This window comes from Antechinus flavipes, chromosome 1, assembly GCF_016432865.1.
Source record: "Antechinus flavipes isolate AdamAnt ecotype Samford, QLD, Australia chromosome 1, AdamAnt_v2, whole genome shotgun sequence".
In the NCBI taxonomy this organism is placed as follows: domain Eukaryota; kingdom Metazoa; phylum Chordata; class Mammalia; order Dasyuromorphia; family Dasyuridae; genus Antechinus; species Antechinus flavipes.
The window spans coordinates 150,811,826-150,836,734 of NC_067398.1; the positions used below are offsets into that span (position 1 = coordinate 150,811,826).

General features: G+C 33.1%; 1 protein-coding gene and 1 long non-coding RNA gene across 11 annotated transcripts in view; one reads left to right on the forward strand and one right to left on the reverse strand.

Annotated features, from left to right (window-relative positions):
• ERBIN (erbb2 interacting protein) overlaps positions 1-16,775 on the forward strand; it is a 169,924-nt gene extending 153,149 nt beyond the window's left edge. For 4 of the 10 annotated variants that reach the window (XM_051991400.1, XM_051991426.1, XM_051991408.1 and 1 more), the window contains 5 exons: positions 976-1,098; positions 6,020-6,229; positions 7,420-7,512; positions 12,676-12,750; positions 13,875-16,775. In XM_051991400.1, the coding sequence (XP_051847360.1) occupies positions 976-1,098; positions 6,020-6,229; positions 7,420-7,512; positions 12,676-12,750; positions 13,875-13,982 (609 nt within the window). In that variant the 3' untranslated portion in view covers positions 13,983-16,775. The remainder of the gene's footprint in view (positions 1-975; positions 1,099-6,019; positions 6,230-7,419; positions 7,513-12,675; positions 12,751-13,874) is intronic. The other 6 variants (XM_051991412.1, XM_051991440.1, XM_051991418.1 and 3 more) reach the window with 2 other exon arrangements.
• Positions 932-10,533, reverse strand: LOC127558265 (uncharacterized). Its single transcript, XR_007952746.1, has 3 exons — positions 9,900-10,533; positions 1,526-1,603; positions 932-1,088 (listed from the first exon to the last, which is right to left on the reverse strand). It is a non-coding gene; the product is annotated as an uncharacterized LOC127558265 (long non-coding RNA).
• Positions 16,776-24,909: the final 8,134 nt, after the last annotated feature.

The following is a 24,909-nucleotide window of genomic DNA, read 5'->3' on the forward strand; positions in this document are numbered from 1 at the left end:
CTGTCCTGAGTTGGAATAAGGACAGAGACACATAAACTGAGCTCTGTTTTAATTTTCTCTTTATCAACCTTCAAACAGCTAGCATAACAAGAATTTGAGATCTGCAAACAAAAGTTTTTGAAAGAACTTCTCTCATGTCTAATATAATCTTTTCTTAATCTTTCCTTTATCCCACTTTTAAGGGATTGACCCCTCAGCCTCTACGCGAGGATGGATCCAGCATTTCCTTTATGACTTTTCTCTTCCTAATGGATTTTTGTCTCCACCTTCCATCATAGTAACTCTTGCTTCCTGGATTCATTCTATCTTGAATAGAACTCACTGTTTCTTAATTGCTTTGACCAGAAATGTTTGCCAGTGACTAAAGCTTGCAAATATGGGGGGAAATAGAGGAGGAAATGAAAATTCTAAAACAGAGTTTCCTAAACCTCTGCCACCACATGCTAAGTGTCTTGAAAGAACATCAGAATCTATTCACTTACCTGAAAACCACATATATGTGTATATTAAATAGTTATGTATCTTCAGAATTATCTAGGTCAGAATTCTTTAAAAATTCTGTTATTATGCATATTTTGTTGTTATTGTTATATGGAAATAATTAAATGCTAGACTATTGTGGAAAACACTCTGTCCTCCCTAAAAAAAGTTTATAAGATTACTTACTTTAATAGGATATAAATTATTCAAATTTTTCAACTAGTCATTCACCAAATCATTCAAACCAAAAAGAATATTATGAAGAAATGTTTTAATCTCTCTCTATATATACCTGTTCACTGTACAGGTATTCTTTGTTAGAATAAATCTTGACATGTAATTTTGGAAGTATAGTGATAACTTTATTGGTGTAGAAGTATTAATTAATCACCCACCCTTTCCTAACTTTTGCTTCAGAATCATCTTATTGCTTTAACATTTTTAAGGCACATTTGTTTTAATTTTTTTTTATTTCCCCTCCTCCCTCATTTCAAGCATCCCCAGACATGCGATAGTCCTGGAGATCCATGCCAAGATGATGTATTCCTTTCAGGACAGCAGAACTACTCGTCTGCTACACATAGTCACAAAGATCTTCCTCCAGACAGCTTGAAGAAAGTAGGTGTTCAGAAAATAAAAGAGATAAGTTTATAATTTTTAGGTTATAAACCATAAAAATAATGTAGAATTTGACATTGAAATTATTTGAGACTTTCTAAATAGTGTACATATCTTCCATAATTGAAAAATTAAAGTAAGATTTTGATTTTACTACAGTGCTACTTCCCAGTGTCTACAAAGATTTTATTTTAAGATATGATAGAAACAAATAATTTCTTTGGAGCAGGATAATGTATTTGGAGCTTGTGTCTTGATGAAATCCTTTTCATACTTAAGGAGCTAAAATCCCCTTGAATAGAGTTCTACTTTACATTTCTAATTAGATAAGTGTTCCAGTAGCTGCTTGATGTAGTGAAGACTGGTAAGATTAATCAAAGGAAGTAGGTTTGAATCTTAGCTTTACTCTTTACTTGATTTATATTACCTTGAAAACATTTTATCTCTCTGGGAAGCTACATCCCGTTGATGTAATGAGGAAGCTGGACTAGATGAATCTCTGATCCTATGAAATGAGATTTAAGATATTTCAGTATTATTGTTACCTTAATTTATAGACTTTGTAATTATCATGAGTAAATTTGAGGTTTATACTTATTATACTTCCAAGTATCTAGATTGATTTGGATATGTTTTAGTGGTATAAATAGTAATATTTCTAGGGCAAATCTTGCTTGGATTTATTACATTATACACTATTGTATAATTATTACTAATAATCATAATATAACAACAATTTGATGTATTTTATGTGAAATCAGTTAGCATTCATTTTGAGAATAGTTTTGTAACCAGCCAGTATAGATGTTCAGGTGTATTTTTATGCTTTTTTTCCTCTAATATTTTTTATTATAATTGAATTCTGTCATCCATCTTCTTTCATATCTTGATTTTTTCATTCAAAATTTTATTTAATTATTTTCTTTTTTGGTTACATTTTGATTTTTTGGGTTATCTTCCTCCTTCCCTTGAAGGACTATGGTTATATATATATATGGATATATATGAAACCACATAACAGAAATCTCCATATATCAGTTCTTTTCTCTGGAAATAGGATAACATTTCCCTACATAAGTCCTTCATAGTTGACAAGAATGATCCTATTACTCAGAATAGCTTAGTCATCCACAGATACTCTTCAATATTGCTCTTCCTATATGCAACATTCTTTTTGGATCTGTTTGTTTCACTTTACGTTACTTTTTGTAAATCTTAACATTACTTCATGTAGATCTTAACATATCTTTCTAAAACAAATCTACATGTCATTTCTTACAATGCAGTATTATTCCTTCACAATTGTATACCGCAGCTTATTCAGCCATTTCCCAACTAATGACCATCCCCTCAATTTCCAATTATTTGTCATTACAAAAGAACTAAATATTTTTAGAACATATAGAAACATATAGAACATTTAGAACATATAGAAAACATTTCGTTTTCCCCTGATCACCTTAGGAAACAGAAACAGGCCTAAATGTGGAATTGCAGGGTCAGAGAGTATGCACAGTTTAGAGACCTTTGGGCATAGTTGCAGATTTGTTCTCCACAATTGTTGGACCAGTTCACAACTGCAGCAAAAATGAATCAGTGTCTTAAATTTTCCCACTCTCTTCCTACATTTTTCTTTTCTGTCATATTAGCCCATCTGATAGTTATGAGGTAATATCTCAGGCTTGTTTTAATTTGCATTTCTCTAATCAACAAGAATGTAGAATATTTTTTTCATACACTGTATATAGCTTTTATTTCTTCTTCCACAAACTGTTCATATTCTTGGACCATTTATCAATTGGAGAATTACTTGTATCCTTAGAAATTTAACTCTGTTTTCTGTATGTTTGAGATTGAGGCTTTCATCCAAGAAATTGACTGTACCAAAACTTTTTTTTCCAATTTTCTGCATTCTTTTAATCTTTGGTACACTGATTTTATTGTTATAAAATGGTTTCATATTAATCTAATTAAAATTATCCTTTTTATATCCCACAATGCTTCCTGTCTCTTGTTTATTCAAAAATTCTTCTTATCTGTAATCTGATTGGTAATATGTTCCATAGTCCTCTAATTTATTTGTGCTATTTCTCTTTAGATCATGTATCTATTTTGTTCTAATCTTGGTAAATGGTGTTTCTAATTTTTGCTTGACTGCTTTCTGGTTTTCTCAGCAGCTTTTACCAAAAGCTTAGACATTTTATCCCAAAAGCTTAAACATTAACAATTACCAAGGTTACATTTATTTACTACTATTTATGTATATTTACTCTAGTCTACTGTTCTGTTTCTTAGTGCCAGATAGTTTAATGTATCCCCAATACTTCTCTTTGTCTCAATTTCTTCATCTGATTCTCATATGATCTTAAAGAATATCACTGTCTTGATCCTCTTCTACATGCTTTCTACTTTTCCAATTTCTTTCTTCAAATGTGGTCCCCCCAAACTAAAAATAATAGGATACTTATTAAGTATCACCTCTCTCATTCTAGAAGTTATGTCTCTCTAAATTCATGCAGCCTAAATTCTTAATTTCATACTAAAATAAAATTTATATTAAACTTGTAGTCCACTTAAACCCCCAAGTCTTCTCAAGTCAAATTATGTTCTAACCACATCTTCATGTCTTACATGTTTTTGAACATAACTTTAAACTTTATCTCTATAATAAAATAAATAAAAATAAAAATTTTATTAGTAGGTTCTACCCAACCTATCAGACTCTTTTTGTTTCCTGACTATTTCATGTATTGTATCTTCTCCTAGCTTTGTCTATAATCTGCATATTTGATAAATATATCATTTATGCATTATCTCAATCATTTATTTAAAAAAAAAAAGTTAGACAGCAAAGAACCAACAGTTCTCTGGAGCTTTCTACCAGAGACATGCCCAGGGTGATATTGAGCCATCAATTACTATTCTTCATTTGAAGCCATTCAAACATTTTCATACCCACATAAATGTACTATCACCTACTATATATATAGTTCCATCATAATCACAGGAATGGCAAGAGAAACTTTTATCAAATGCTTTGCTAATATAATGGAGGTCCTGACTACTGAGGATCTAGGCCTCAAAACACTTGCAATATCCTCTGGAAGCTCCTAATCTACATAGAGTTTTGGTGTTGCCTGTTTCTGAAAAATTTCCCCTCCTTGATCCAAAATAAGTGCAGGTATTCTATTTCTTCAGTCTGCTGAATTATTATTGGGGCTGGGGAAGATGGATGAACCTGCTGAATCAGAACTGAAGGTACATATTGCAAAGAGATGAAAATCTCTTTTCCAGAAGTAGGGGACATGAAAATAGCAATGGTCTTGCCCACTATGTGCCAAGGATTATGTGCTACCTTTCACTTTTTTGTCTCTGCTTTTTTGGATTTTTTTCCCCCTGATCTTAGATAAATGAAAATCAGAGAAAGAAGGTACCTGTAATGGCTTTTCCAACCTTTCAAAGTTCATGACATAACTTGGTCTGCACAGTCTCCTATATAAATTAACCTAAGATCAGGGGAAAAAAAGAAAGAAATAGCAGACAGGAAACACCGGTACCATGCATTCAGGGCCCATGGTTACTGGCTGGGTAGATCGGGCAGCTAGCAACAGAGCCTGAGGGGATAATCAACTTGGAGAGGTAGGACTCTATCTCTTAAAAAAAAAAAAATTTTTTGTCATCTACCTCACAGAAATTTAATGAAGATCATATACATAAATATATATATATATATATATATATATATGAAAAATAGTCAAGTATCTAATATTTACAGGAAAAATCTTGACTAGAAATTAATTGTCATCTACTGAAGATTTGTAAAGTAACAGGATAAAAATACAAATAAATTATATTAAATCTATAGTAGGCATATCAGAGCTAGCCAGTAAAGAGTCATGGATATAAGAAAGTTCCCCTATGTCCACAGTTGAGAATAGGAGATTTAAAAAAAGGTATTATTCTTTTTATGGCCTTTTAACAAAAATATCAGTTTTTCTTTCATACCTCAGAACCATATTGCTTAAGTATAGTACAATAAATGTAGCTGAATAGAAAAAATACCTTTTGGAAAGGGCTTCCTTTATTATATTAATTGACAGCTAGCCTTTTATAGTACCTGAACCTCCATAGACCTTCCCAATTAACGTTTGCTCTTTAGATGACAAGGAAATTCACTTTTAAGGAGCATTCTGCTCCGAGATTTCCATGATAAATTTTGTCTACCTCTACAAACTTAAGGGGAAGAGGCTGATTATATTATCTTTACTTTTTATACTGGCTTTGTTTTCATATGGAAGAGGGATTACTGTTCATAATCATTAAGAAAACCTTAAATCTCTTAGGAATAGCCAAGCCATTTTGTTCCTTCTTATATAGAAAAGACTAGTTATATTTAACAAAGACTCTATATGATGTTTTTTCAAAATTATGAATTTCTCCAACTAGTCTATATAAATTGTGACTGTCATTTCTTACAAAGGCAGTTTTTTTAGAAAGGTTGCCTGAAAACTGCCTTTGCAGTGATGGGGAAACAAGTGTTTTGAAAATGTCACTTAATTGAATGGGAAAATATAATTATTCTAAGGCAAATCTGCTTATAAAACTAATCTTAGTAGGAAGCTAATAGAAGTTATATACATAGGGAGAAATTTTGCCTTTCTGCAATCAACAATCACTCAAGTTTTTATTGAGTGTTTATTTTAAGCTAAGAGGTTGATATTTTTATTTTAAGATACTAGGGAAAAGAATTTAGCTTTCTTTTTTTCTTGATAATTTAATGCTCAAAATTATACTAAAAGTGTTACTAAATGACATCTTGTGTTTGTATAATACTAAAGACAAATATTCTAAGAAAAAATTCCAAAGAATGCATTAAAACATTATTATTGGTCATTTGAAGACACTTCCATGTTTTCCTTAGATGCCTTTGAGTAATGGACAGATGTGCCAGCCTCCCAGGCCTCAGGCAAATTATAGTCAAGTCCATCACCCCCCTCCTCAGGCATCTGTGGCAAGGCATCCCTCTAGAGAACAACTAATTGATTACTTGATGCTGAAAGTGGCCCACCAGCCTCCATATATACAGTCCCAATGTTCTCCTAGACAAGTCCATGAACTGGCAAAGCAAGAGGTAAGAACAATTAAAAAATTTTTTTCTAGTTTTAGAATGAGCCTTTAATGTATTTCATATAGGAATAATAGACATTGATAACTTTTTAATGTTATTGCAAATAAATCCTTATAGGATTCTAATTAGCATAGTTACTGTAATTTTGTCTGGATGCTAAGATGGTTTCACGTGTTAAATTTGTTTTAAGTCCATAAGCTCCTCAGTAAAATCAGTTTTCTCCTGTTTTCCCTTTATTACTAGGGAAATTTAGAATCTTAGACCACTGTGTCTTAGAAGGCAGATGTTTTCTAAGTTCTGTCCTGCTTATAGCAGTCGTTTGATCTGCTAAACATGAATTGAACAAGAGAATATTGAGCATTATAGCTATTTTTTAAAAATTTATATTAGAGCTCAGTTTCTTAGATTTTAGAATTTCATTATGTTTGCCATATCATTCCTGAGAATGAAATTTTTAAAAATGTTCTGTCATTCTGTTATAGCCTAAAGTGATGGTTAGCTATCAGTATCACTGGAAATTCAGGGACAGAAAAAAATGCTATTGACTTTTTGGTTGATTCTTTGGCAACAAAGAAGTTCAGCTCATCATCTTATTAATATAGCTAGTTTATGGAGATAATTATCAGCTTATTAAGTTTAAAACACCCAGCTCTTTGAAAACATACATTCACATCCAAAAAATGAACTCTACTTTTCAAAAACCACCTAAGGATCTTTAAGTATGTATTTCACAAAACAATAAATAACGACACATGACATATTAGTTTCATAATAAATAAAGAATGGCCATGTGCATGTATATTTCCATGTTCTAAATCTGATATTGTGAATGCTTATTTAAGTCTATTGCTTTCAATCTAAGTTCTTTAATTATAAAAAATATAATAGGATTACTATCAATTTTTAGCATATTTTTATGAACTATAAGTAGCATATAAAAATTAGAAGCCATGCTTTATAATCCCAGCAATGCTATTAACTCACTAACTAATTAACAGCATATTATTTAATTTTTTAGTTTTATTTTAAATGACCTAATTATTTAATTTTAAAGAATTTATAGAAACTGCAATTTTTAGACAGATTTTAAATTTGGAATTTAGAGAAATTAAGGGTGTTTCAGATGGTAAGTATTAAGTTTAATGTGACTCTCAGAAACAAAATAATAACTTGTTTTATTTCCACAAACTCAGATTCGAGTAAGAGTCGAAAAGGATCCTGAGCTTGGATTTAGTATATCAGGAGGTGTTGGGGGAAGAGGAAATCCTTTCAAACCTGATGATGATGTAAGTTGTGTTTGTATTTGTTTTCAAAATATCCTGTGAATGTTCACCAGCTAATACATGTTTCTCTCTCTCTCTCTTTTTTTTAATGACTTGATTATCTCTAAAAATTTGTAACAACTTTATGAGTTGTTACATAAGCATAGCATTATACAATGAAATTGAGTTCTGAATTTTGAGTCAGAAAAACTATGATCATATCCTGGTTCTTTTAATTACTATGTATGTGACCTTAGGAGAGTCAACATCTTTAGTCTCCAATTCCTCATTTTTAAAATTATATGCTTAAATGACCACTTCCAGATTAGTTGTTTCTTCTATTCACAAAACATATGACTGTTTTACAGGTAAAGAAACTGAAATTCAGGTTAAGAAACTTGTTTACAAGGACACGTATACTAAAGATATAGCAGACATATACTAAAGAGATAGCATTTTAAGTCAGGTTTTATGTTATTAAATCTAGTGAACTTTTTACTACACCAGAATGTCTCTAAGGTATGAACTAACAGGGAAGAGGTTTAGATTTCATCAGTATTACCCATGGTTTTATTTAGGTATTTGTTTTCATATCAAATCTTTATTTTATAAAGAACATTTTAAATTAAATAACACCAAAATAATAATAATAGCAATTATTATTAATGTTGATATTTTAGTGGAAAGTTCATTTTAAGGGAATGAGAGTTTTAAAAATATTTAACATTTAAATTTTTAAAAATATTTCTAAATATTTGCCCAAATTTACATATATCAGATAATGAATTATAACAATTTGTTTTGATACCATTGCCTAGAAGAATTGTTTATTAGAATCTAAAATCTTAGAGTAAAAGGTCTATAAATTGGAAAGCATTAGGGACATTCAAGGGTAAATAATCTATAACCTCACTTTGGATGAAGAAACTGAAATCTTAAAGAAAGAAAGTGATTTTCTTAAGCAGTTTTTGAATGCTTGTTATATGCAAAGGATTGTGTTGTGTTAGACTGTCGAAGAGAAGAAGAAAGCCAAAAAACTTAAGCTAGAGTAGAAGAGATATGCGTATAATAACTACAATGATAAACAGATTATAATAAGCACAACAAGCATGACTCAGGCTCATAGAAAAAGAGAGACTATAACGGGACTCTTTAGCCTCAGGGAAGGTTTCCTGCATTTGTTCCTGCAGGGACAAATGAAACTATGCCTTAAATGGATAGGTGGAATTTTGATAGATAAGATCAATATAGGTCCCAAAATATATATATACACATATTTTTTTCACTGTAAAAATACACATATTTTCCAAATATAAAGCATGCATAATGTCATATATCATTGAAAATACTGGGTAAATAGTAGGAATATGAGTGGAAGATTAGACTAGAAAAGGAGATTTGGCCCAAATAATGGGAGGCCTTGAATAATATGCTTAGGAGTTTGAATTTTTTAGACTGCAGGCAATGGAAAAGACATTGAAGATTTTTAGAACAAAGGAGTAACTATAAAGCTTAATGCTTTTTTACAATATGATTCAGTCAGACAGACAGGTAGGTAAGGGAGAGACTAAAGGAATTAGGAAGCTGTTGCAATAGATAAGTCATACGCATCTAGATTAGAGCAATGGGAATAGAAAAGGAGAATTAGATATAAAAGACTTGTAGGACAGAACTAGCAGGATATGGTGATTGGATTTGGCGAAAGAGGTAATTAAAGAAGAAGAAATAGTGACTGGATTCTGAGATTTTGAGCCTTGATAATTGAGTGTACAATAATAAAATCCATATGAAATTATAGCACATGCAAGCAGTAAACAGATTTGGGGGAAAGGATAAGAAGTTCAGTATTAGACTTGTTCACATTCAGGTGCTGGCATACTATCTAGAAAAGATATTAGAACTTGAAATGATGATAGGGCTAATGAATGTAACACACTGGTGAATTATCTGGATAGTTGAACTCAATAGGAAGAGAAAAAAGTCAAGGACAGAAAAAAGAGCCAATGAAGTAGACTGGAAATGTAGTCATTAAGAGAGTCAGAATAATTCATAGAATCCTAAAAATTTTGAGTCAGAGAAGACGTAAGAAATTATCTCATCCATCATCTTGTCTCAAATCTTTAATTACCAGAATCAAGAATAGGACTCAGGAGTAGAGGATTATTTCTGTTATGGTGCAAAAAATGACAGTAGTTCCAGAGGTTTCTGAGCATACCTGGAAGATGAGAAATAAGGCCAATTCAAACTGGCTATGCTGAAAAAAAATCCAAACTCAGCATGTCCCAAACTGATGTAATTGTCCTGCCCACACACCCCATACCCACCTCTCCCTCAGCATCCCCATCTCTCTCAAAAGCCCAACATTGTTTCCATCTCCCAGGTTTCTAACTTTGAAATTGTCCTTGACACACCTTCCTCACCCACGTATTTAGTCGTCATGTCCCTCCACAACATCTCTCTGCCATCTGATCCATTCTCTCCATCTTAGTTCAGTCCTTATCTCTGCGAGGGATGAAGAAGATCCTTACACAAAATGACTACTGAGAGATCATTCAGTAGAAAGCCAAAAAGTTGTTTATTAAAAACCTCCGGAGGATAAGCCATCCCATTACAAGATAAGAAAGAGAAAGCTCGTGGTAGGAGGGCTAAAGAAGTAGTAAAGATACATAGCTTTTATACAAGAGATTACATCACAAGTAAGAGAGCATTGAGAAGGGGAGGGAGAGGCATCTAATTGGTTGTTACTATTTGGGGAGATTGGAATGGAAGGTTTCTGTTTCCCCGAAATCACCTGATTTCTGGGAAACGGAAAATCAGGCCTTAAGGCTTAATAAGCAGATAGTGGTCCAGCTAATAGACTAAATATCACTAAATGTCAAATACTGATAAATGTCATCAGGTCAGGTTAAGTAAATATGTTTGTAGCTGCCAAGGCTCAAGTAAATATGAGCCTGCACATATTATACAGGTCATAGGGGAAATACAGAAATAATGAAAATAAAATACAGAAAAAGAATTCATATATTCCTGTAAGTTCTTCACTTTATCTCTTTATTTCACACATCTCCTTTTCTCTAAGCCTCAAACCATATATAAGAGTCCCTATAGGCTGCTCATTGACTTAAAAAAACACATATTAACATTGTCTTTGTTGTATTTTTATTTATTTTGTTAACTATTTTTCAATTACATTTTCATCTGATCTGCTCTGGAACAAGTGGGCTTTGCGTTTTGACACTTCCTGATGCCAAAGAAATTTTCCTTAAGCAGATATCTGACCATTTCATTGCCCCACTTTTTCACTTCCAGTGGCTCCCTGTGGCCTCTAATTTCAAATATAACTTCATCTTTATTGTCTTCAGATTTGGCCCCATAATGTGGCCCCAACCCAAATCCATCCCTATTGCACGTTATTCCTGCATTCTGGAGTTTAGCCCCATTGGCTTTTTCTTAGTAGTTCACTACAACTTTCCTCCCACCTTTCTGCCCTTTGACTTGCTGTTCCCTCTTCCTGTGCAGGTTTCCTCTCCTCATTACTTCCATGTTCTTCAGTCTGTACCTCCACCCAAAGCTTTCCTGATTCTCTGATTGCTAGTGCTTTTCTTCCCAGAGTACTTCTCTTATTATTTCTCTTATTCTCTACATTTTATATTTTTCTACATATACTTGTCTTTTCTGAGAGCATGTAATTGTTCCTTGCAGAAGGAGATGATTTCATTCTTTGTGTCCCTAGCACCTTCCTGAAGTAGGCACTTAATAAATACTTATGAATTGATTGAATAAAGACTACTCATCAGAAGTTTGGCAATAAAGCCTGGGGTAGTAACTCAAGGGGCTGCAGAATAAAAGAAAAGAAGTTTTAAATAGAATAGATTGGAACATGAATAGGCAAAAACATTGTCTGAGGAAAAAGAGGGATACACTTCAAAAAGGAAATAAGTAAGTAAAATCTTTTATCAAGGATTTAAGTTGATTTTTATCAACTCAGAATTAATGTCAGAAGGCCTTGTTCTTCTCTGTAAAGTAGGAGTTGAAAGATATCTTGATAGGAAAGAGCATTAAAAAGGACTGAGAAAAGTTGCTGTCTCTAACATTAAAAGGAGTTCATTTGAATTCAAAGAATTTCTGAATTGCCCTTAGGCTCTTCAGCTTCACTTGTAATTTCTACCCTTTGGTCTTAGTTCTGCCTTCTGGAAAAGACAAAATCCAGTCTGTTATCTCTCATTTGTAACCTTGCCTCAAAAATGGTGAATCAGTGCCCAAAGACCTCAGTTCTACTGATAATTAGGGGCATGGCTTTGGCAAGTCACTTCCACATTGAGAAGACAGAGAAGTTCAGCCTTTCAGGGGTCCCCCTGCTTCTGAGGCTAGGCAGATGGGGGATTTGTGGGCAGCTGCTGAGACATTCTCCCAGAAACCCAGTTTCTTCAATTCAGTTCTACAAGTATTTAAAGAGCAGCTGTGAATATGAGGTTCCTTGTGAGATACCACAGCATATAAGGTACGCACTCTGTTCTGAAGAGACATCTGTTCTAGTTAGATAAACAGCTCGCACATTTTCTTTCTTTTTAGCTACAGTGATTTAATTAGTGTAGGGAATTCCTAGTGGGAAAACTCCTTCCATTTATGTAGAATTCCCCAGAACATAAAGATTAAATGACTTGGTACGTGAAACCACTTAGGCCTAGTGTATGCCATAGTCAGATCTTGAACTCGGTTACTGCCACTTGGGGCCAGCTTCTGTTCACTCTTGCCATTTTATCACCATGTTACCAATCACTACAATGATAGGGGGGCTTACTTAGGCCTTTTCAGGGCTGGTTACCCACCTTTGGTGTCTGTCCCAGTTCTCATCTGTGACTATAAAAGGACATGGTGGCAGGTAGGTGCATCTGCTTCATCCCAGGTCATCACCAGTCATCTTCAGATCTCAGGAAGAGAGTGTTAGGTTGATGACTGTGCAATTTGAAGTCACTGAAATCCGATTCATACATGAGTCCAGATATCACCCTATGATGTCATTGGACCTTTCTAAAAAATGATGAACAACAAGCAGAACTATAATAAGATATCTGATGTTAAAATGGAAACAGAAAAATTAACTCAAGAAAAAGAAAAGGCTATTCCTTTGTTATTTATGTTTTCAGTTAAATTTTCTTTTTTCTTTTTTTTTTTCCTTAATTAAAGGGCATATTTGTTACCAGGGTACAGCCTGAAGGACCAGCATCAAAACTATTGCAACCTGGGGATAAAATTATTCAGGTGATTATAATATCTCTTTTTATAATTTTTTTCATGTTTTTGTCCTAAAATTCTTAATGAGTCGCATAGTGTGTATCAGCCTAAAAATAGCCATTCAATATAATTAGTAAGCCAAATCAGTCAAGAAGTATTTCCTATATTTATTAACATTTTAGCTGATTTTGATATTTTGAAATATGGAATTCTTTGCCTTACTTTGGAAAATATAACTAGTTATATGACAAACAGATGCTTGAAATTTTTTCCTGGGATTTTGCTAAAAGGCTAAAGACTATTTAAAAGAAATGATGATTAGAGTTCACTTGAGCTGGATTAAGTCCATTTGTAACCTTGCTAAAAGTCCAATAGTGTCTAATCAGAGCTGAGCAGAGTTTAAAAAAAAAAAAAGACTCAAACATCTTAGAAAGTCCTCCATCCCTTTCCAGCTGTGATTAAATATAGATATTTTCTTCTGGGTAGTTGGAAACAATTAGGGCTCATAAGGAGGCAGGAGTAGCATGGGTTCCCTTAAATCCATTGTTTTTTCTAAAGTATTCAAGACAATACTCAAGATAAGTAAATTTACAAAGCCAAAAAGAAAAAAAGCCTAGGAAATTCTTCTGTTGCTCCCATGTGTCCTTGGCACCAGTGGGAGAGCCGAAGTTTGTTCCCTTTTGCCAAGACACTTTGTACAGTTTTACCAAATAGTAATAATAGGGGAGGAAATGGGAAATACAAACACAGAGAGAAAAATCTAGATCAACTACTTTTGCTTCCTGCTGTGGAAGAAACAAGCACATAACTTTTTATATTTCCTGTCCCTGTCCCACCATTCTAAGCATATTCTAAGTCATAAGCTTCTAAATGAAACATGGACAGAAAACTATACATCTTTATTGAAAAAATAACTGGGAATATTCTGGTGAATCCTAATAATAGATAATTCCTTAGAAAATCAATGTTGTGTAAAAGTGACTGAGTAGTTGGTTTTCTAGTTTGTTATTCATTATTTTTCCTCTTGTAATAAACTATCTAGAAGTATTTATTGATAAGAGAAGGCATCTGGCAGTTATTTATTAGCAGGAGAATACATGCAAATAACTTATTGTGGCAGTATTTTTTTTTAATTTTCTTTCTCATTTTAGGCTAATGGGTACAGTTTTATTAATATTGATCATGGACAAGCAGTATCTTTGCTAAAAACTTTCCAGAACACAGTTGAACTCATCATTGTACGAGAAGTTTCTTCATAAAGACTGTGGACTTAAAGGAAATGTCAGCAAGATTCATTGCAAGACATCTGTGGGGGGAACAGAATAGACTATTTTTATATATGAAAAGGAACTTGAAAGATTATGTGAAAAATTTGTACATTAATGAAATTCTGATCTTGTGGTTAGAGGGCAAGAACCACTGTATGGAACATACAGGAAACTATTTGGAGAATCATCTGGTGAATAAATCTCATTAGATTTTTAAAAACATTATATCAATCAAGATTACAAGAACAAACCTGTGTTCTTGTATAGATTGTAGATTTATTTTTTGATAACTCATACACATTACTAAATTTTGTGCAAGGCTGTTAGGAAGCTTTGGACCGATGGCAGGGCTATTTGTCCTGTAGCTGTTTATGCCTTTATTTTTATTCACCTCACCTGGTATTAATATTTTCTGCTGAAACCACTTATGTAAATGTGGGTAAGAGATTTGAAATGTTGGTTTTTGCTACGTGCACATTGTATAGATGAATGGTAGATGAAGGTGGTGCTGGTTGGGTTCATTTCCAAGGCTAGATAAAAGTTATTTCCTATCAGAGTCGGGAAGCAAAGAGAATTTTAAAAATGCTTGTCTACCAAAAGAATAATGCAATAAAACATGTAATGTTTTTTTTTTAAATAAAAAGACTGTAATTACATTTTATGAGCTCTACAGGATCTGTTCTTGCCATAGCCATTGACTATTCATCTGCTATTGGTGATTGAAGTTTTATTTTTTTTAGTCCCATAAAATTTTTTGCCTCTTATTGTCTATATCCCTATACATTCTTCTTTGTCACAAAAATTCCCTGATTTTGTGCAAATGGTGGTACTTTTTAATCTGATCTATAATCAGTACTCCATTTTAAGCTTATTTATAGAGGTTTGGTTTTTTGTTTTGTTTTTGTTTTTAAATGAAACTGAATTGGCCAGTTTTTAAGACGTGTTACCTGTAACTCTCATGGAATGCATGATGCAGGAAGGATTAGGAAAGCCATCTTGATTTTGTTTGGCCTTGCATTGCCTTGTTAAATTAAAAAGAAATAATACACATGGAGCTAGGTAACCAAAGCAAGTTTGTGAAACAATGGCACAGTGATGGAGAATTGCTGTGGAAAATTATTTAGCAAAGGGATGGGTCTTTTAGGCCTACTTGTTTGTAATCTTCAATTAAGGGCTGTTCCTACAGGTAACATTAAATGTGAACTAGACACTTCAGAGTCATTAAAGGGTTTCTAACTATATTAATGTGATTTACCACCAGCTGCCTTTGTTCCTTATTACTGTATAAAATATTTGCTGGTATGTTTATTAATTTTGTTCACCAGAACTATTTTATTTTATTATTTCTCCTTTGTAATTTAATAGAGATTGAATAATGTGCAGTGGTAAGAATTAATGCATGGTTATTTGGACCAGGGAAAAGTGCCATAGAAGACCAATAACTGTTTTTAATCAAGGCTAATCATTAGCCTTTTGTGAGAGCAATATTCAATTATTGCAGTTCATTTTTAATTAAGAAATGTAAGTTGATGATTTTAAACTGATATACATTGTTCTTCAACCCAAATGTAATGAAGATTTTTTATATAGAGTTAGTGAAAAAAAACCAACCTACTTTGTTTTTTTGGAAAAGTGAGTTGGAAAGTAATGTTCCTTCTTTACTAGATTAAATAAAATAAATAGGCAGTAATTTTTAAATACATGAACTCAAATATTATTGCACTTCTTTCAAGTTGTTATGGCTTATTGTACTGTATAGTTTTAAAAATTTTAATTGAAACCCTTTAACAACTCTTTGTATATTTTAACTCATTTTAGTTGATTTTCAGTAATATTTACATAGGAATTGATTTTTTGGAAATATTAGAAGAAATGTGCTGTATTTTGATAAAATTCATTTATTGTATGTGTGTTGTAATCTCTAAAGAAAAGAATGACAAACATAACTTCTGTATCAAAAGCCTCAGTGTTCCTTTATTCTCAGATATCTTTTATTTTGGCATTTGCAATATCTTCACATTTCATTGCTTAAATCACATTCTGCCTTTCAAAAGGGAATACACAGAATATGTGTTTTTTTTTTTTTTCTGTATCTGCTAATTTAATTTGATCATCTACGTAGCCTATAATGAGCGAAAGTCCAGAAGAACTGATTCTTTGCTGAGCTGGCCTTAGTTTAATTTTTCATTGCCATATAACTGATTTAAAAACTATAAGTACAACAAGTTATATATTACTCTGTATTAAATTAATGGTTTCTAAACTTTTTATTTCAATTTAACCAGTCATTCATAGAATACCCCAATTTTTGTTACTAGGAATGTGCAATGAGATGAAAAACTGCACAGATTCCTTATTATTTATTGTCCCACCCCAAACTCGTTCCCAAAATATTCACAATCTTAACATCAAATGTCATTTTGCTTAGCAAGTAAAGATTTTTATATAATTAAATTGTTGTGATGATTGTTTCCATTTGGAAAAAGAGAAATCTATAGGTATAAGTAGTCTAAGAAAGTTGTAAAGTCATTAGTTTAAAATCCAGTCCGTGTGAGGATCATCATCTCTAAATACTTAATTTCATTTTAATGAATATATGATAGAAAATTTTAAACCAGAACTAATATTTTTCAGTAATGATGGTTCATGTTTCTTATCTGGGATTTTTTAAACTAAAAAATGAAACAAGTAATTTTATTCAATATAAAGTTGCTTACACAAACACAAGATACCTTCATATTTTGTGACAGCTCATTAAAGAATTGGTTTGAATGATGTGGAGAATTTTTGAAATTTCCCTTGTATTTATTTTGTAAATATTTTTCTGACCTTTTTGGACTGGAGTTTTGAAAAGTGTGGGTGTGGATGTGAATGAATATGAGTGGGGAAGTGTGTGTGTGTGTGTGTGTGTGTGTGTGTGTGTGTGTGTGTATGTGTGTGTGTGTATGCAAATATATGTTATATATACTTGAGCATCTTTTGAACACAATCATAGCAATAAGTAACACAGAATTGAGCCTTTAATATTAATTTGCTGTAATTTTTTCCCCAAATTTTTCCATGTCAGCAACTATGTAATGTTTTTATCAATCAGCATTTATTCAGCATTCCAAATTTTTGTATATAATTAGATTGTTTCTGAGATAAACCTGAAGAATAGATAATAAACTAATGATCTTTAAAGCTGTGTGGTTTATTTTTTAAATTTTATATATTCTCCTGATTAGAGATCCTAATACTGATCCAACTGAATCAACTTGGTGGAATTCTCAAGAAGGAAAGGAAATATGGAACTTTTTTCTCTCATATTCAAAGCCTTTAATTTCAAAATATGTCTTCTTTGTGGCAAAGAAAAAGGCAACTGACTTTAAGTTACAAATTGGTGTATTGGTTTTTATCCCCCCTAGAAAGTTAAATTTAAGAAAAAATTCCTTGTTCACGTGTTGCTGGCATTTAAATACTCAATTCTTTCCCTACGTATCTTCAATGAAATCTATCAAATTGTAAGGGGAAGAAAGATTGAAGGAAGATTTATAACAGTACTTTCTAGATCCACTAAAACACCAAAAAGTACAAATTATCAAGATGGAAGGAAATACCCACAAAAATGAGGAAATTGCAAAGAGGATGTAAAAACAAAAAAATAGAAGACAGAAGAAGCCTATGTTCAGCATTAGATACAAGTATTGTGCTTTTGTCCTATCCACATAGTAGTAGAATTTCTTGGCAAAATGAAGCAATAACACCATCTACAGCCTAAGGGAAAGAAGGGAAGCAGCAACTGTGGTTAAGTGACTTGCCCAGAGTCACACAGCTAGGAAGTGTTAAGTGTCTAAGACCACATTTGAACTCAGGTTCTCCTGACTTCAGAGCTGGTGCTCTATCCACTGTGCCACCTAGCTGCCCCTCTTTACTGAATTTTTGACGTATCGTTTCTGGGATCTGTAACTGGAACAAAAAATTTGAAAGTGTCCATGAAATGTATTATATTTTGTGACCATAAAAATGCAGTATATATAAATTTTTCCATGTGAAGGTAGTATTTTATTAAAGCAGCATAATCAAAAGCAGCTTGATTAAACCTCCAGATTGTGGGGAAGCATAATATTAACTTGTGAGTTAACAACAACAAAAGAGCCTTTATATAGGTAGCAGATTGCCTTGGTGGTCCGCAGATTAGAAGACGTGAACATGGATAAGGGAAGATCAAAAATCATTGAAATCCTTAAGCATAAAAAGGGTCAAAGATCATTTAAAAGTAGGTAACGTGATCCACCACTACATAAGAAATAATATTCTGTAGAGTAATCTAGAGGGTTTTTGAATAAGGTTTTGTTTTCTGCATCATATGAAAGAACTAAAGAGATCTTCTACATAAAAAAAAACTTTAATGTTTTAAAGAGGTGATTGGATGGATGGATGGATGGATTGATGGATGGAAAGAAGTAAATGCTTTTTTGTGCCAAGTGCTGGGCATATAAGTCTTTTAATCAGTAGGTGTTGAGTGATTTGTCGTTTTTCAAGAATAAGTGAAGAATGGTGGGTGGAGAGCTCAACAGGTAGACTGGGCTTCAAGTTCTGCTTCTGAGATGACTGACTAATTGGAACTACAGGACAGAATCTGGACCATAAAAGAAAGACTTGGTCAATGCTCTTATGAAACTTGAGGCAATAGAACCAACAGTTCTATAGAAAAAAATGAATTTGAAATTATTTCCCTTTTAATCATAAGTATAGCTAAAACTCATTTAGATCATCCTGCACTGCCTTTTACTCACTTTGAATCTCTCCTTTCTTTCCCCTCACACCTCCTTACCATATGATTTGGTATGTAATTATATGCCTGTATTCTTCACTAATGTCCTATTTTGATGCCTCATAGTGTTAACTTGGATACTCAAAGGCTATTCTGAGTCTGAGCTCAGCTAGGCCCACCCAGTTGGAAAGTATGGATTGGGTGACAGATGGTAAATCTGTCATCTGAGGATCAGCCTAAGGTACAAGGAGATTAACCACCATGATTTTTATTTTTGACCACAGAAACTCATGGAACTGTTTACTAAAGTGTAGAAAGGTTGCAATCCATATCAACAACAGGAGGAATGTCTACACCAATCAAATCATGGGCCTTTTGAAGTGCTGAAGATAAATTGTTTACTGCTTCATATGTGTTAGTCTTTGATACTGGATGTAGGTTCTGAGAAATTTGGGGTGGGGTTTCTCATGGTGTCTAGCACAGTGCTGGGGACATAGTAGGTACTGAATAGTGACTGACTGAATGCTTCTCAGTGTGGCAAAGAGCTATTCCCACAATTTTCAGTCACAGACAAACCTAAAAATCACAATCATCGTCATATCATCTCTATATTGTGTATGTTCTATGATTAAAAAACATTAATAGTACAGAAAACAGCAACTTCTCACATCAGCAAAGATTTTGGATAAGAATACTTTCAACATTAGAGATTGACGTCAGAAAACTTCCTGAAGAGATGTTTAGCAACATGGCTGCCACGGCTTGTTACATCATTTTTAATATGGTTAAGATATCTTCAGACTGGCAATGACTAAATGGCATTTCCTTTAACTGAATGAAATATTATCAGCACCATATGTCATGGCATTAGCCCAACCCGTGCTGCCAGCCGTCAGACTTCCCATTCATTTGCCAAAAATCCCATCTGTTCTCTGAGTTTCTGCACAATTCCACTATATGTCATTATCTTTTTATAACAAGAGTAAACATCTTTACTTTGGGTCCCCCACTTTGAGACCCTAAACTAGGTTTTGTTGGTGACACTTGTTATTTTTATCATACTTGTTATGTATACAATAAGAGGAATATAAAACCATACCCCAAAAATATGTGCATAAGGTAAAAAATCAGTCATTAGGCTAGGATCCAAGCTTGGTCAAATCTGTCAAAACTTTTTTTCTATTAGCATAAGTGTCAAAAGGCCAGGGTCACTTATGAGTAATATAGTGAGTCATTAATTTGCAAGACTAAATACAACACACATTCATTGAGATTTAACAATAGGTGAGCCAAATAGTCCATTTTTGCCAGCAACAAAACAGGCCAATGAATTCCTCTGTCCCTGAAAACCTCCAAAAAGGGATTTAAAGAATAATGAGAAATAATCTCTATTAGTGGCATAATTGATGTAAGAAACATTTGTGTTAAATTCTTTTTAAAAATACTACATTAAGAGATGAATAGGATAGAGATGAAATATATTGAGTCCAAAATTAATCAGCAAACAGATTCTATTCCTGTTTGTAAATCAAGCAAGATGATACAGCAAAAAGACCACTTAATTTTGGAGTTGTGGATATCTGAATTTATTTTCTAATTTCACCACTTAACTAATTGAATGTGTGAAAGTCACCTATCTTCTCTGGATTTTAGTTTCTTCATCTGTAAAATGGGGAATATAAATATGCCCAAGAAACGATAAAAGAAATTTAGGGAGAAGAAAATGAACTCTCAGGATACAAATAAAGACAAATTTTGTAGAAAATGAAGTCAAATTTATAATAATATGAGTTATTCTCCTATTGATAATGGTCATAGGATAAAAAAGGAGTTTTCAAAAGAAAAAAATAGCTACCAATAGTAAGTGCTCTAAATCACTATTGATAAGAGAATGCAAAGTATAACAATTCTGAAGTATCACCTCATATCTATCAGGTTGGCTAATATGAGAGAAAACAAAAATGACAAATATTGGAGGGGTGTGAAAAAATTTAAGACTAGTGCCTTATGTATTGTCGGTGGAGTTGGTAAAGTGGTCCAACCATTTTAGAGAACAATTTGGAATTTTGCCCAAAGGTCTATAAAACTGCATACTTTTTGATCCAGCAATATCACTGCTAGATCTGTATCCCAAAAAGATTTTTTTTCCGATGGGGAAATGTTCTATGTATATCAAAAAAATGTTTATAGTGTTTTTTTTTTGTTTGTTTGTTTTTATGGTGGCAAGGAATTGGAAATTGAAGGGATGGCAAGCAATTGAGGAATGGCTGAACAAGTATGTTAGTGATGGAATGCTATTGTGCTATAAGATATGATGAACTACATGGTTTCATTAAAATGTGGAAAGATTTACATGAGCTGATGAAAAGTTAAATTTTGGCTTTGCCCAAATTTTATTGGATATTTATAATTACTCATATTTATCACACTTTGTTGATTTCAAGTTGCTCTCTTGGCAATTTTGCTTTACTATGTTAGTGTGATTCACATGGCTAAATCCTACATAATATAAATGCTGCAAAGCCTGGACAGGAGGAAACCTTAACTCCTTTCCTGGTCACAGTCTTCTACCAAATGACCTAATAAATTTCTTTCTAAAAACTACTTAAGATTTTGGGGTTTGTTCTTATGAATAATACTTCATATCCTCAGTGCCTAGCACAGAGTATAGAATTTAGTAGATGATAGTTAATAAATGCTTGTTAACTGATTGATTGGTGCCAATATTGGTCCATTTTGAATAAAGGATATATTCTTACCTTCGTCAATGATTTATGAAACTATGCCTGATCTAATTTTTTTTACAAAGATTATGAAACTATAGATTCAAAATAATAACTGAACTATCCAAAAGGAAAAAAAAAATCAGTTCTGTTTACTGTAGAGGCATACTATTCCGAATGTCATAAATTGATTTGATTCAAATATTGATTCATCATGTACAAAGCACTACAGGAGATAAAACATGGTCTTTTCTAGACTGAAATTCTTAGTGGAGAAGAAGAGATAGGTAGGGTTTGGCGGGTAAGGGTAATGAAACAAAGCAAATAAACATTTATACAACACCTATATGTGACAGGCACTCTACTAAGTACTTTTAAGATAGACAAATAAAAATAAATATTATCTCATTTGATCCTCACAAGAATCCTGGGTGTTATTATCTCCTTTTTGCAGTTGAGGAAACAGAATATGGGTGATTTGCTCAGGGTTACACAGCTAGTATGGATAGAATACTGGACCTAGAAGTTAAAATTTGTCCTCACATATATACTACCTACATGACCTAGGGCAAATGACTCAAACTCTTTGTCTCACTTTCCTCATCTAATTACTCACTTTGTGAACTTTAAAGTGCTATCTATTATTACTACCTATGCAAAGTAAAAAGCTTTCACAAGATAATGGTGTTTCTGATGCATTGTTGGTGGAGTTGTGAACGAATCCAACCATTCTGGAGAGCAATCTGGAATTATGCCCAAAAAGTTATCAAACTGTGCGTACCCTTTGATCCAGCAGTGTTTCTATTGGGCTTATATCCCAAAGAAATACTAAAGAAGGGAAAGGGACCTGTATGTGCCAAAATGTTTGTGGCAGCCCTGTTTGTAGTGGCTAGAAACTGGAAATTGAATGGATGCCCATCAATTGGAGAATGGCTGGGTAAATTGTGGTATATGAATGTTATGGAATATTATTGTTCTGTAAGAAATGACCAGCAGGATGAATACAGAGAGACTTGGAGAGACTTACATGGACTGATGCTGAGTGAAATGAGCAGAACCAGGAGATCATTACAAACTTCAACAATGATATTGTATGAGGATGTATTCTGATGGAAGTGGATTTCTTTGACAAAGAGACCTAACTGAATTTCAATTGATAAATGATGGACAGAAGCAGCTACATCCAAAGAAAGAACACTGGGAAATGAATGTAAACTGTTTGCATTTTGGTTTTTATTCCCGGGTTTTTTTTACCTTCTGAATCCAATTCTCCCTATGCAACAAGAGAACTGTTCGGTTAAGCAAACATATATTGTATCTAGGATATACTGTAACATATTTAACATATATAGGACTGCTTGCCATCTGGGGAGGGGGTGGAGGGAGAGAGGGGGAAAATCGGAACAGAAGCGAGTGCAAGGGATAATGTTGTAAAAAAAATTATCCTGGCGTGGGTTATTATAAAATAAAATAAAGTTATTATAAAATAAAATAAAATAAAAGATAATAGTGTTTGAGGTAGTTTTATGCAGTGTTATAGAGCAATCAGAAACACATGAACAATATTATAAATGACACATGACCTTCTGGGCAGCCAAAATGTGAACTATATAAAAATTTAAAATAGGAGAGAGAAGAAATAAAATTAGACCCTATCAGATCAGAGACATTTTTTTTCTCTTCACCCTGTAGGAAAGAATGGAAGTTCCTCTTGAGACTTTCACGAGAATCATTTTCTGATCAGTAGATACCACCAATTAGAGGGTAGAGGGACTTACTTTGTACACTTAAATGGAAAAAGGCATCATCTGAAGTAGCATTCTAACCAGATATTGTGAAAAGTTACTAAAGGATATGGCTATGAACCATCAAACTTTGTTGCTCCAAAATAACATTGGCACAAGCATATAGTATATAGGATATGTGATGTATTTCTGAATTCTATCTAAGAAGGCAAGGAAGTGGATAATATATTTTATTTTTTTTAATAGCTTTTTATTTACAAGTTATATGCATGGGTAATTTTACAGCATTGACAATTGCCAAACCTTTTGTTCCAATTTTTCCTCTCCTTTCCCCGACCCCCTCCCCTAGATGGCAGGGTGACCAGTAGATGTTAAATATATTAAAGTATAAATTAGATACACAATAAGTATACATGACCAAACTGTTATTTTGCTGTACAAAAAGAATCAAACTCTGAAATATTGTACAATTCGCCTGTGAAGGAAATCCAAAATGTAGGCAAGCAAAAATATGGGGATTGGGAATTCAATGTAATGGTTCTTACTCATCTCCCAGAGTTCTTTCATTGGGTGTAGCTGGTTCAGTTCATTACTGCTCTATTGGAACTGGCTTAGTTCATCTCATTGCTGAAGATGGCCAGGTTCATCAGAATTGATCATCATATAGTATTGTTGTTGAAGTATATAATGATCTCCTGGCTCTACTCGTTTCACTCAGCATCAGTTCGTGGAAGTCTCTCCAGGCCTTTCTGAAATCATCCTGTTGATCATTTCTTACCGAACAATAATATTCCATAATATTCATATACCACAATTTACTCAACCATTCTTCAATTGATGGGCATCCATTCATTTTCCAGCTTCTAGCCACTACAAACAAGGCTGCCACAAACATTTTGGCACATACAGGTCCCTTTCCCTTCTTTAGTATCTCTTTGGGATATAAGCCCAGTAGAAACACTGCTGGATCAAAGGGTATACACAGTTTGATAACTTTTTGAGCATAGTTCCAAATTGCTCTTCAGAATGGTTGGGTGTATTCACAATTCCACCAACAATGTATCAGTGTCCCTGTTTTCCCACATCCTCTTCAACATTCCACATTATTTTTCCCTGTCATTCTAGCCAGTCTGACAGGTGTGTAGTGGTATATCAGAGTTGTCTTAATTTGCATTTCTCTGATTAATAATGACTTGGAGCATCTTTTCATATGGCTAGAAATAGTTTCAATTTATTCATCTGGGAATTATCTGTTCACATCCTTTGACCATTTACCAAATGGAGAATGGCTTGATTTCTTATAAATTAGAGTCAATTCTCTATATACTTTGGAAATGAGTCCTTTATCAGAAAATTTGACTGTAAAAATATTTTCCCAGTTTATTGTTTCCCTTCTAATCTTGTCTGCATTTGTTTTGTTTGTACAAAAACTTTTTAATTTGATATAATCAAAATTTTCTATTTTGTGATCAGTAATGATTTCTAGTTCTTCTTTGGTCATAAATTCCTTCCTCTTCCAGAGGTCTGAGAAGTAAACTATCCTGTATTCCTCTAATTTATTTATAATCTCATTCTTTATGTCTAGGTCATGAACCCATTTTGACCTTATCTTGGTGTACGGTGTTAAGTGTGGGTCGATGCCTAATTTCTGCCATACTAGTTTCCAATTTTCCCAGCAATTTTTGTCAAACAGT